General features: G+C 40.6%; 1 protein-coding gene and 1 long non-coding RNA gene across 5 annotated transcripts in view; both read left to right on the forward strand.

Moving 5' to 3' along the window:
- The window catches only part of LOC127437735 (metabotropic glutamate receptor 8-like), a 272,494-nt gene that overhangs the window by 203,735 nt on the left and 56,196 nt on the right, over positions 1-12,563 (forward strand). For both annotated transcript variants that reach the window (XM_051692852.1, XM_051692851.1), the window contains exon 7: positions 912-1,112. In XM_051692852.1, coding sequence (XP_051548812.1) covers positions 912-1,112 — 201 coding nt within the window. The remainder of the gene's footprint in view (positions 1-911; positions 1,113-12,563) is intronic.
- LOC127437754 (uncharacterized) lies at positions 2,673-8,430 on the forward strand. 3 transcript variants are annotated; one of them, XR_007896598.1, is made up of 4 exons: positions 2,673-2,705; positions 6,344-6,482; positions 6,937-7,046; positions 8,237-8,430. It is a non-coding gene; the product is annotated as an uncharacterized LOC127437754 (long non-coding RNA). The 3 variants fall into 3 exon arrangements; XR_007896597.1 differs by lacking the exon at positions 2,673-2,705 and adding an exon at positions 4,492-6,095; XR_007896596.1 differs by lacking the exon at positions 2,673-2,705 and having other exon boundaries at positions 4,498-6,482.

The raw sequence follows: 12,563 nt of genomic DNA on the forward strand, positions 1-12,563 counted from the left end.
GATGAAAACGCACTTTATTAACGCGCTTTATTCGCACATTGTTTTTGCGATGTTATGGTTTTTCGCAAAAACTAAATTCGTAACTTAGATGGAAACATAGCTTCTGTCGCTCTGTGGCACTATCAAAACTTTGCTCTGTTTGTTTGAGCGTCCCGTTCAACCCAACAAAGTAACACTGCCTTTAACCAACTGTGTGAGTTTGGGGGGGCGGGACTATTTTTCTGTACAACTAACAGAAGATGGCGGGAGTTTTCTGAAATTCCTTGGAAAACAGTAATCATTTTTTTAATTCCATCTGGTGAAGCTAGTGGTGCAAAACTAACACACTTCAGCTTAAAACAAGATTTAAAAAAAGTTAATTGAGCATTTTCGGATCAGGATTTTAGATCAAAGTTATAAAAGAGCTAGTGGAGTCACTTTGCAGTAGAGTCACACTTATATTGTTGTTGTTTGCTCATTGTTATTTTTTCTTAATAACCTCCATGGAAAGGTTAATCCAGTCAGCCCTAATAAACTAATTATCACAGCGCATGCCATGAATTCATCATTAGGCATTGAGGCATTGTGTGAATTAGTTTGGCATGCTTTTGAAAAAGAAAAACTGCATTACAAACCCTTGGAAATGCTTTCCAAAAAAATTAAGCTTGCATATATAAATTAATGCCTCCACGCAAAGCCAGTCAAAAGCTCAGGAGTCGCATGAGCTCTCAGCTCACCACCATGAAGGCAGTCACTTTATCTTGGTTCTTTCTTTTGTCTTTACACTGGTCAAACTTTTGGCATGTTTCAACGTTTCAAACAGTTCAAACATGCACAACACACACTGGTCACAAGATATGCTGGTCTTTTCATTTGTTGAGTGAAATGTATAAAAGCTTCAGATTTGATCCCTCATGTCATTGTCTTTGCAGGGTTGGAAAAGGTCGGCAGGGACTCCATCTATGAGCAAGAAGGGAAGGTGCAGTTTGTAATGGACGCTGTGTATGCTATGGCCCACGCCCTGCACCGTATGCATCGGGATCTCTGCTCAGGATATCTAGGCCTTTGTCCCCGCATGAGCAACATCGACGGCAAGGAGCTGCTGGGTTACATCAGAAATGTCAGCTTTAATGGTGAGAAAATTCTGCTACTGTAACACATTATTCTCCTCTTTAGTTTAAATCAGTTGTTGGAAAGTAAATTAAACCCTGATTGTTTCATTAACTTTTTTAAATATAAAAAAATGCCCCCTTAGTTTATCATCAGAAATGTTTGAACTTTAAATTGCACAACCACTTATTGTGTTGTCAAAAAGAATTGTTGGCCATTGGTCGGACAAATGAATAGTTCCGCCCAAAACACATTATTAATTGAGCAAGTGTTGCTGTGTCGCGCTGGTCGGGATGCTCAAACAAACAGAAAACTTATTTTTAAATGCGACACAAAGCCACAGTGTTACACCTTACAGGGAAATTTAACCTTGAAATGGTTAAATGTACTTATAGCTGTCTCTGAATATGAAGCTAAGACAGGAAGAAATATTTAAGCATCAAAAAAATGACACAACTTTCATGTTGCAAGTTCTTTGTACATTATTTTCATGACTACTGTTTAGGGTTATAAATCAAGAACAAATTCTTGTCTAAAAGAATAAAAACTATCAGAACCAACTGATTTTCATAACATCCAGCCCCATTAATGGTTCTGGAACAACTGCATTCTTTCTCTGATGTGGACAAATCAGTGTGATAAAATGTGCAATGTATTGTCATGACCAGTGTTGGATGTAATCTGATTGAAAAGTAATTATTACTGTAATCAAATTTCTTTTTAAGTAAAAAAAGTAGTGTAACATTTTAAATTCTTGTAATCAGAGTAGTTACTGACTTTCAATTAAGTTAATTACTTTTAAGTACATTACTTGGGTTACACAAATTTCTAAAATAATATTTTTTATATAGAATACATTTAAAATAGCAGGTATGCTCATATGTTCATCTGTTTGTATATTTTGTGACAGCTGAAGAGTCAGTAAGAGTCATTGTAAGGGAGGAACACGTGGTGCTGACTATATGACTCACGTGAGATAATGAACCAGAAGGAATACAGACATTATTTTGAATTCTTTGAGTGGGAAAAACAAAAACCTTTCTGTGAAAAGTGTTTTAGAAAGTAACTTAATTTAGAATTAATAAGTAATTACTTCCAGTAATTAGTAATTGGACCAATGATGTGACGTGCAATTTTGATGTCCAAACAACTTTATGGAGTAAAAATAAGGAAAATGTTTATAAAAACACATTTATTGAATCTATTAATCTCTGTTTATCAAATGATATGAACATGTTATGAGTGTTTTACAAAGTTTAAGAATTATTAGACATTATAGTCACACAATGTCATACCGGATAACTGTATGGACCTCATGGTGAAATGCAAAAAAGCTACAAAAAGTGTAAAAAAAAAACAACAACTAAAATCTCTGCCACAGGCATTATTGTATGAGTGTTGCCAACAATATATTGAAATATTTAAAAAAAAAATATGACATCCAGTTGATTGTTATGCTTTGGAGCATTCTGTCCCAAAACTGGCAGTCAGCCAATGTCATCCAGGATAACAAGCAATCTGGAGCAGTTTTATGGGGCATTTTATTTTGACACATTATCAGACAGGATGTTACACAATCAGGAAGACCCTGAAGGACCCCCAAACAATGGTGAAAGGTTAGTAAGACTCTCTTAAAATGTGTTTAATTTACCCTTTTCGCTCACTGGTACACTATGTAGTAAAATCCTGTGTCATTTGGGATAACGCTAAAAAACATATATCATGTTAATTTTATGCAAATGTTTTTATTTAATATGAATCTACATACTTGGAAGTTGAAGGTCAAGGTTTCAGATTTCTACAGGTAGCCAAAACAACTGCCTGATTAAGGTTCAAACTGAGTTTTGTCATTCCGGATAACAATTTTGTCATATAGGATTTTTTTCTGTAAGCCCATAATGTCATCCGTTATCCCGGATTTATATTTTTTATTATTTGTATAATTTCCATTCTTATTGTGATATACACATTAAAGAACATTGTTTAGTTAAATACTAACAAATAATATATTAATAATATTTAATTATTAAATTATAATTAAATTAAATGACTGTCCAACCTGTCATACTGGGGAATCTGCCCCTTTAAGAAAAGGCCATCCACTCTAGTGACATCACCATGCAGTTTTTTTCTCTCTTCAGTGGCAGGAAATTCAACTGGGTAGGGTTGCACCAGTTGTGCTTAAGTTCTTACGTAAGTTTGGACATAAAGTTCACACTAAGGGCTTAGTAACTACTAGTTAGTTTGTAACTAAATCAGAGCTTAATTTGGTTGCACCACCTGTTCTTAAGGCAAGACTTAACTAGTAGGTCGTAAACTCTCCGTAAAGTAATGCGTAGTCGCATAATATGATGTTTACCTGTACTGATCTAATAAACAGCCTTCAAATTTGTACACAGAAGTGTTAAAAAGCTGTGCATTTCAGTTTGATCTCATTACAGTTGATGTTCAAACCTTGTTTACTCACGTAACTGTCAGCTGCAATAAATTATATCCCCATTTTAAAAAAAAAAACGAGTTTTAATTAATGGTATATTTAGCCTATGTAAATAACAATATTTAATAACTGTATCTAAAATGACAAGGGGCAATAAATAAATAAATACTAATACAACAGATATTTATTCATTTTAATATCTATTTCGTGTATGTTGAAACTTGACACCAGGCGGCGTACACAGGAAAGTGCACCGTTAGATCGGTTTCATGCTGAAGTAGTAAGTTTTTTACATAATGTTTTCTCCTGTAAATATAAATGTGTAAATGTCAACATCATCATACAGGATATGTCGAAAGGACTGAAGCTTGTCAACCAAAACATGAGCTCATTGATGTCATTAAATAAGCCTGCTTTTTTATTCCATCAGTTGCTCCTGGTCTGAGGCTTCTGTAAATATTTAGTTTATACATAAGGTTACGTCCTACCTAAGTTTAATTTGAAATTTAAGTTGAAACTTACATATAGCTGGTGCAACCGGCCCCTGAGGTGAGTGAGTAGCTTACTCTCCTACTGACAAATGTTCCATAGGTTTGCTTACTTGCTTGCTCTGCCCAAGCTTAACATGTTGAACCTGTTGGCCAGAAGTGATTAGAATAAAATTTTTGCAAAATATGTAAGTTTAACTACACCAAATTCTCTTCAACAACCAGACTAGCTAGTTAGCTAGTTATCTAGTCCCAGTTTGTTGTAAGCTAATATGCTAACTGAAGCATACCCTCCAAACCCTTATTGCTGATTCATTGTTGGGTCACATTGTATTTTAAGTGTAGCGTCATTACACATTCATAAAGCCTTAATAAACTTGAAATAACTTTTCTTCTCTGTTAATAAAGCATGTTATTAAGCATACTTCACCATACACAGTGCGTTATTAGTTATTTCATGTTTAAACGTGTCAAAAGAGGATGCACCGTATTCATAAAAATTTTCATTTGCCTAGATGCTTAATATTTATATAATTCATTAACAGTTAATATGTATATGTACATTTTTCACATTTTTATGATTTTACTAGATGCCACTGTCAAACAAAGAGAGAGCAGCATGGTTTCTTTACAGCGTAGCCTAATTAATTTCCTTGAAAAAACTATTTTCAGTGTGACTACTTTTGCATAACATAAAAATTAATTATTTATGAACATCAATTGTGTGTAAGTTGTGTAAAAATTACAATTCATGTGTAAACTCATCAGAATCAGAATCAGAATCAGAATGAGCTTTATTACCAAGTATGCTTCCACATACAAGGAATTTGTCTTGGTGACAGGAGCTTCCAGTACACAACAATACAAAAAAACAGCAACAAGACTTTTAAAAAATAATTAAAATTGAATAAAAAATAGATAAATATTGAAAAGAAAAAAGTATATATATAATATACAATAGACATATATATATATATACACACACACACACACACACACACACACACACACACACACACACACATATATACACATATACATACATATACACATACATATACACATATATATACATACACACATGCATACATAAACATACATACACACACATACATACACACACATACATATACATATACACATATATTCACATATACACATATATGAATATATATACATACATATACATACATACATACATACACACACACACACATACACATACGTAGTGCATGACAATCCGTTGTGACATAAGGTGTCATACCGAGTAACAATTTCAGTCAGGTGGGATAATGCTGATTTTTTCCCTTAAAATGCATCATTTCATTTTATGGAGCTGAGAAAACAATAATAATATGATGCCAATTACTGTAAAACATTTTCAGACATTTTGCAGCTTAAATCACATTGCAGCTTTAAAATGTGGGTAAAGAACTTTAACAAGTAGGGTCACATTTAAAGCAAACACATTATAATGAGAAAAAAATAACTGTGCAAGTTTTATTTTCCGAGCTCTAAATATTGGTTACTGCCTCACTTTATATATTCATGAAGTATTATTGATTAAAACATTTTTAATATGATAATATTTTGAAACTTCATTAACATTATCCCGTATGACATTTTGACTGGTGTCGTCACATGATTCTCAATTAAAACACTTAAAAAACATTTTTGAAAATAAGATTTTAGTAATAAGGCAATAACATCCTCATAAAAGCAAAAACTACTTTGATGTGCAGTTTCAACCTATTTTAATTTTTGGTCAATTGAAAACCTTATTCGTCACTGGGCCAATTACCAGTTAGGAATCACTGCTTTAAGGAACTGAAATACTCTTAAAAAATGCTGGGTTATTTTTTCTACCCAAGTCTCTGGGTTGAGACTGTTGGATGAATAAATTGGGTTGATTTGACCTAATCTGGGTTGGTAAACGTTTTAAACTTGTAACCCAGAACTGCTGGGTTGGGAAAGCAGACGTGAGAGAAACAATATACGTTGTTACGCACAGTTTCAAATCTTTGTGAAGGCTACCAAATGAGAGAAAGAGTGCCAACGCTGGAAACTGGAAGATGTACGCTGTAAGTTGTTAATTTATTCATTTATTTAGTCATTTTTGAACATATGAAGGAATAATTAGAGACGGACTGTTGAATTACTGAAAATGAATGCGCATTCTGAAGTGATAATGCGAAGCGAAGTGGGCGTTACATCACAGATGTACATTAACTTTCAAAAACTTCAACGGTTTAGATACAGTTATTTCACTGATACCGCAGTTACCACGCATATAATACATAACAACCACATATACATTTGTTTGTCTCAGCATATTTTCAGGTTTTCAGTTTGGATTTATAACTATACACTGAATAACCTCTAACTGAGTGGTGCTGTGTTGTGGATGCCACGTGAAATTTCAAACCTCTGTGAAGACTGAAGAGAGTGAGAGACGATGCTGGAGACATGTAAGTCATTTTATAAACTTTTCTCTTTTTTTTTTTTTTAGTAAGCAATATTTTACAACAGACCAATGCACCACCGTTGTTGTGCATTCAACAGGAATCCATTATTCTGCTTATCCCATGATTATGACCATTTTTGGGGGTTGACAGACTGGTTACTATGGCCTGACATTGTATGGAAAATGGAATTGAAGAACATTCAAAAATGTTTTTTTTTGTGTTCAATAACAGCATTTGTGTTTGGTATGATATGAGGGTATTTAAAATAAATAATAAACAATCAAGAGTAGGATTCATACTAAGAGTAAATGATGACAGGATTTTCATTTGGGGGTGAGCTATTCCTTAATGATACATCACGCATCCAAATGTCACATCATTCAAATTTTTAAAGTCTTAAACTTTTTTGATTTACATTGAACAATTGTACATTTCCTTTTTATTTAAAACAAACAAGGTGACATCGCCTTTCTGGTCTCATCTGTGCTCTCAACATCGGTGTACACGATTGGAAGGAAAATATTCGGACCAAGCTTCACACGGAAGGCCTTCATTGACATGCAGCCTGTAAGTTAAAATTCAATTTTAAAATAATAGTATTAAGTATTTACATGTACACATTTGCAAGCACACATACTCACACTCAGCTGTATCTTGCCCCACCATCAAAACTGCCCTTAGATCTAGCAATATCCTAAAAAATGCATTAGCAGTAGTGCACAGTCTAAACTTTTTTTTTTTTTTGGTTAACTCTGAACGAGGGATGTCAGTCGATTAAAATGTTCAATTTGCTGATTAAACATTGATTAAGTTTCAGATTAATTAATAAAAAAAATCACATATACAGTATCAATATTTAATGACATCTCGCAAATAAAGATAATTTAATGATATTACTTTATTGTGGCTGACAAGTAAAGCCCTAAGTGACATTATAAAAAGTGGCTTTAGAAGTCAATATTTTAATATGCATGAAATGGACTTTGTGTCGGATCTCAATGGTTTCCACATCTCATGTATAGTTGATGTGTTTAAGATGCTTTGTCAAGTTAAATGTAGTTTGAAAAACACATCTGGAGACCGCTGCATTCTGATGTGCTCTTTCCGGCTGTCTCTGAATTCTAGAACACATCCTGTTTGAAAAAGTAAATTTTTGTGCTGCCATCAACAACCATACTTGAAATAATTGTAAATTAATAGTAGTAGTAGTAGTAGTGCATGGTCTTGGCACATCATCCTGTTCTTAACACAGGCATGAAAAAAGGGCCTTATATGTTTGCCATGGGCTGGTGTCATGGGAGGTGTTTGGTTAGGGTTGCCTTCAAAAGAAAATACAAGGCCTATTTGTTAACGTTAGTTTATGCATTACTTGTGCTTGACCCATGTGCAGAGCTCTGTACACGCTCTACTCAAGTACATACACTGTATAAATGATTAGAAAATTATAATTTTTTGGGTGAACGATTTTAACAACATTAGTGAACCTTAGTTAATGCATTATGAACTAACAATGACCAATTTTCATAAATTAACATTAACTCAAATTATTGTTCATTGCTACTTTAACTAATGTAGTTAACTAATGTTAACAAATACAATCTTATTGTAAGGTGTTACTGAAAATACCAAATACTTTAGAAGAAGCACTGATAAGTCATGAGACGCATAATGATTTTACTGCTGCTAAAGATGAATACTTAAAGGTTTAAACTTAGTCTTCTTCATGCATTGATGCACAGTCATTTCTGTTTTCACAGATTGGTACCAGTGGCTGATTACCTGCAGTTTCAAGATACCTTCAAATTTTTAAACACACTGATGCTTGGAGAAAACAATCAGCTTTGCACAGTGGACATTTACTTCAAAGCTTTCTACCTCTTAAATATGAATTATCCCAAGAAGCGTTCCCCAGTGTGTGAATTTCTACAGACTGGTAACTTGTTTATTGCAACAGACAATACATTTCTACCTTTTGATCGTTATTGGAATCTGCCTCTCTTATTTTGTGTGTGTGTGTGCATGTTTGGCTGGTTTACGAGGGTATTTTTTAGGTTACAAACTGGTAATTACAAGGGTATTATGCTATAAATGTGGTTTATGAGGACATTTCTAGTGTCCTCATAATTAAAATTGCTTTAAAAACATAATAAACAAATGCAGAAAGTTTTTTGTGAGGGTTAGGTTTAGGGGATAGAATCTATAGTTCGTACAGTATAAAAATCATTATGTCTATGGAGACTACTCATAAGGATAGCTGCACCAACATGTGCATGTGTGTGTGTGTATGTGTTTGGGGGTTGGGGAAGGTGGTGAAGTGATTTGATGACCAAGAATTCTAGTTTAAATTTTCAATCCAATTTGGGTATATTTTAACCCAGCAGTATAGTCATTTTTAACTGTTAGTTGGGTTAAAAACAAAACAAACAAAAAAACAGCATGCTGGGTCAAACTTTTAACCCAACCTTGCTGGGTCAAAACAAGCCAGTGTTGAGTTCGTCCATACTGGACCCAGTGCTGGGTTGCCAAAATTATCTAAACTGGGTAATTTTTAACCCAGCATTTTTTTAGAGTGCAGTTTCTTCCCTTCTGCTGTCTCTTCAACCATATTTGTCATTTGTGTCTTCCTTGCCATCTTATATTATGATTCCCCTTCCTTCCTGTCCCATTAATCCTCTTCACACACACATGAACACCTCACCTCGTCTACACACTCATATTTGTCACTTTTTAGAAAATTAATTCATGCCACTACGTTTTGTTGCTTCATGCAGTGCATCAAACATTCCTAAACACTTGATACAATCCCCTTTTCTTGCTGAATCATTTGGAGTGATCTTTTCCACACACACAAAAAAGAAGTCATATAATTCTAAAGAGAATTCAGCTTTGTTGTTCCCTATCTGTCACTCACTCGACGTTGGTGTCGATGTAGTGACACTAGGGGTCACTCTTGGGAGCCCGAGACACCTCTGGTCTTTGATAAAAGGCCAATGAAAATTGGCGAGTGGTATTTGCATGCCACTCCCCCGAACATACGGGTATAAAAGGAGCTGGTATGCAACCACTCATTCAGATTTTCTCTTCGGAGCCGAACGGTCATGCTCATCGAGCTAAATAGCACTGTTCATTCACCTCTGCTGGATCTGACGGCGCATTTCAGCGGCTTCTCCCTCCTCTGCACTGGTGCACTGCAGAGAACGCTCCTGGGCGCTTCGGCAGAAAAACTAGAGAGTATATTTTCTGAAAGAGCATTTTTCCCCTCTAAAAAGAGTATATATTTCTCTAAAAGAGCGCACACACGGAACGTCTTTTTAAAGACGCGTCTTTTTAAAGATGCCTTTCCGTTCGTGTGTTATTCCTGGTTGCGGTCGATTTCTCTCAACTTCGGATGGTCATGATCGCTGTCTTTCGTGTCTGGGCGCGACCCACACGGAGGCAGCGTTTATGAATGGCTCATGTTCTCACTGCGAGAACATGACCATGGCAACGTTGCGGTCGCGGCTTGCTTTTGTAAGAAAGCAAGCCACCCCAGCGGCTCCCCGCCTTGGTCCTCCTACCTACGGGTTTGAGGTCAGCGCGGCTGGCGCTGGGGGCGATTTGGGGACCTCAAAGGGATCGCCTCCGCCGGGTTCCCCCCCGCGGACCTCCCATTCCCCAGCACGCTCGTCTGCCCCAATCGGGCTTCCGGATGAGTTCACCGGCTCGTCGCACGGCGAGTCTGGCTTCTCGTTCGAGGCCCGCGAAGATGATGAGCTTTCGAGCGCAGCGTCGGAGAGCGGGCTTGTCCAGTCGGACGCAGAAGCCTCAGCTGGGCTTCCCCCTTCGGGGACGGTCGCCCAGTTACAGGCCGACGCCGAAATGATGGACATGCTTTCCCGGGCGGCCGCGAGCGTCGGGCTAGAGTGGAACCCTCCACTCTCCCCTGAACCCTCGCGGCTTGATGATTGGTTTCTGGGCTCGCGGCGCCGCTCAGACCGGCCGCGCCCCGCTCCAGTGCCATTCTTCCCGGAGGTGCATGAGGAGCTGACGAAGTCGTGGGAGGCACCTTTTACTGCCCGAACCCGGCTCCGCAGTTCCCCCGCTCTCACTACCCTCGATGGCGGGGCGGCCAGGGGCTATACGGCGATTCCCCCGGTGGATAAGGCGCTCGCAGTGCACTTATGCCCGCAGAGCGCCGCCACCTGGCGTGGACGCCCTAAGCTCCCCTCCAAGCCCTGTAGGCTCACGTTGTCCCTGACGGCCAAGGCCTACAGCGCTGCTGGACAAGCCGCCTCTGCCCTGCACGCCATGGCTCTCCTGCAGGTCCACCAAGCCAAGGCACTGAAAGAACTGCACGAGGGTAGTTCCGCCCCAGATTTGATGCAGGAACTGCGCTCGGCGACCGACCTCGCCCTCCGGGCGACAAAGGTCACAGCGCGGTCTCTTGGGCGGACGATGGCCACACTAGTGGTCCAGGAGCGCCACCTGTGGCTCAACCTGGTCGAGATGGGCGAGGCCGACAAGACACGGTTCATTGCTGCCCCCATTTCCCAGGCGGGCCTATTTGGCGACATCGTTGAGGACTTTGCCCAGCAGTTCTCGACGGTAAAGCAGCAGACGGAGGCAATCCGGCACATCCTGCCCCGGCGCGGCTCAAGACCCCGCACCCCGTCTGCTCGTCGCCAAGGGCGTCCCCCTGCGGTGACTGCACCGGCTCCGCCGCAGCCCGCCCCTCCGGCCCGGCCCCGGCGTGGAGCCCACCGCAGGAAGCCGACGCCACCCGTCTCTCAGCCGACACCGAAGAACCCACGGAGGTCTTCGAGGCGCCCCTGAGACGGACAACCCAGGGACGAGGGAACCCACTCACCTGGAGCTGGTAGAAAGACCACTCCATCCCCCGGTGGAGGGCCGGGTGGAAAATCTTTTGTTGCCTTTTCGTTTGATTTCGCCGTACGCCCAAGTGGCTGTGGTACCCAACAGTTCAACAAAAGAGCGGCTTCCTTCCTCCCTGGGTCACATACCCGTTGTGTACGGTCATCACCACGACTACCGTCCACGGGCTTTATCTTGCAGGATTGGCGCTCCAGCGGTGCCCTTTTCGCCCCTGAGCGCCCAGCTGTGGCACAAATCCACCCCCGATGTGACAGCCTCCACGGGTTGCGAGGACAGGCCTCTTCCTCCCCCGTCCCAGGCTGTTCCGGGGGTGGTCACAAGGAGCCAGGTAAGTGCTTCGATGTCCCTAGACTCAGCACGGCCACGACGTGCTGTGGCACCTCGCGCTCCGCCCCGCCGCGAGGCCCCACCTGCCGGTACGTCCGACGATGTTGTCCCCTTGGTTCCCCTCGCACGGTATTTGGATGCATGGCTTGCACTTCCCAATCCATCGCGGTGGTTGATCCGGACCGTCCGACTCGGCTACGCGATTCAGTTCGCCAGGCGCCCGCCCAGGTTCAGCGGTACTCACTTCACCTTCGTCAAGGGCGAAAACGCTGTTACTCTGCGTGCGGAAATCGCTACCCTCCTACGAAAGGGCGCGATAGAACCTGTCCCTCCAGCCGAGGTGAAGAAAGGGTTTTACAGCCCCTACTTCATCGTACCGAAGAAAGGCGGTGGGTTGCGGCCAATCTTGGACCTGCGAGTACTGAACCGGGCTTTACACAGACTCCCGTTCAAGATGCTGACGCAAAGACGCATTTTAGCGAGCGTCCGGCATCAGGATTGGTTCGCGGCGGTAGACCTGAAGGACGCGTACTTTCACGTCTCGATCCTTCCTCGACACAGACCCTTCCTGCGGTTCGCGTTCGAGGGTCGGGCGTATCAGTACAAAGTCCTCTCTTTCGGCCTGTCCCTGTCTCCTCGCGTCTTTACGAAGATCGCAGAGGCTGCCCTTGCCCCGTTAAGGGAGGTAGGCATTCGCATTCTCAATTATCTCGACGACTGGCTAATCTTAGCTCACTCTCGAGACGTGTTATGCGCACACAGGGACCTGGTGCTCTCGCACCTCAGCCGACTAGGGCTTCGGGTCAACTGGGAAAAGAGCAAGCTCCTCCCGGTTCAGAGCATCTCTTTTCTCGGTTTGGAGTTGGACTCAGTCTCTCTGACGGC

This window comes from Myxocyprinus asiaticus, chromosome 48 (genome assembly GCF_019703515.2).
Source record: "Myxocyprinus asiaticus isolate MX2 ecotype Aquarium Trade chromosome 48, UBuf_Myxa_2, whole genome shotgun sequence".
NCBI lineage: Eukaryota > Metazoa > Chordata > Actinopteri > Cypriniformes > Catostomidae > Myxocyprinus > Myxocyprinus asiaticus.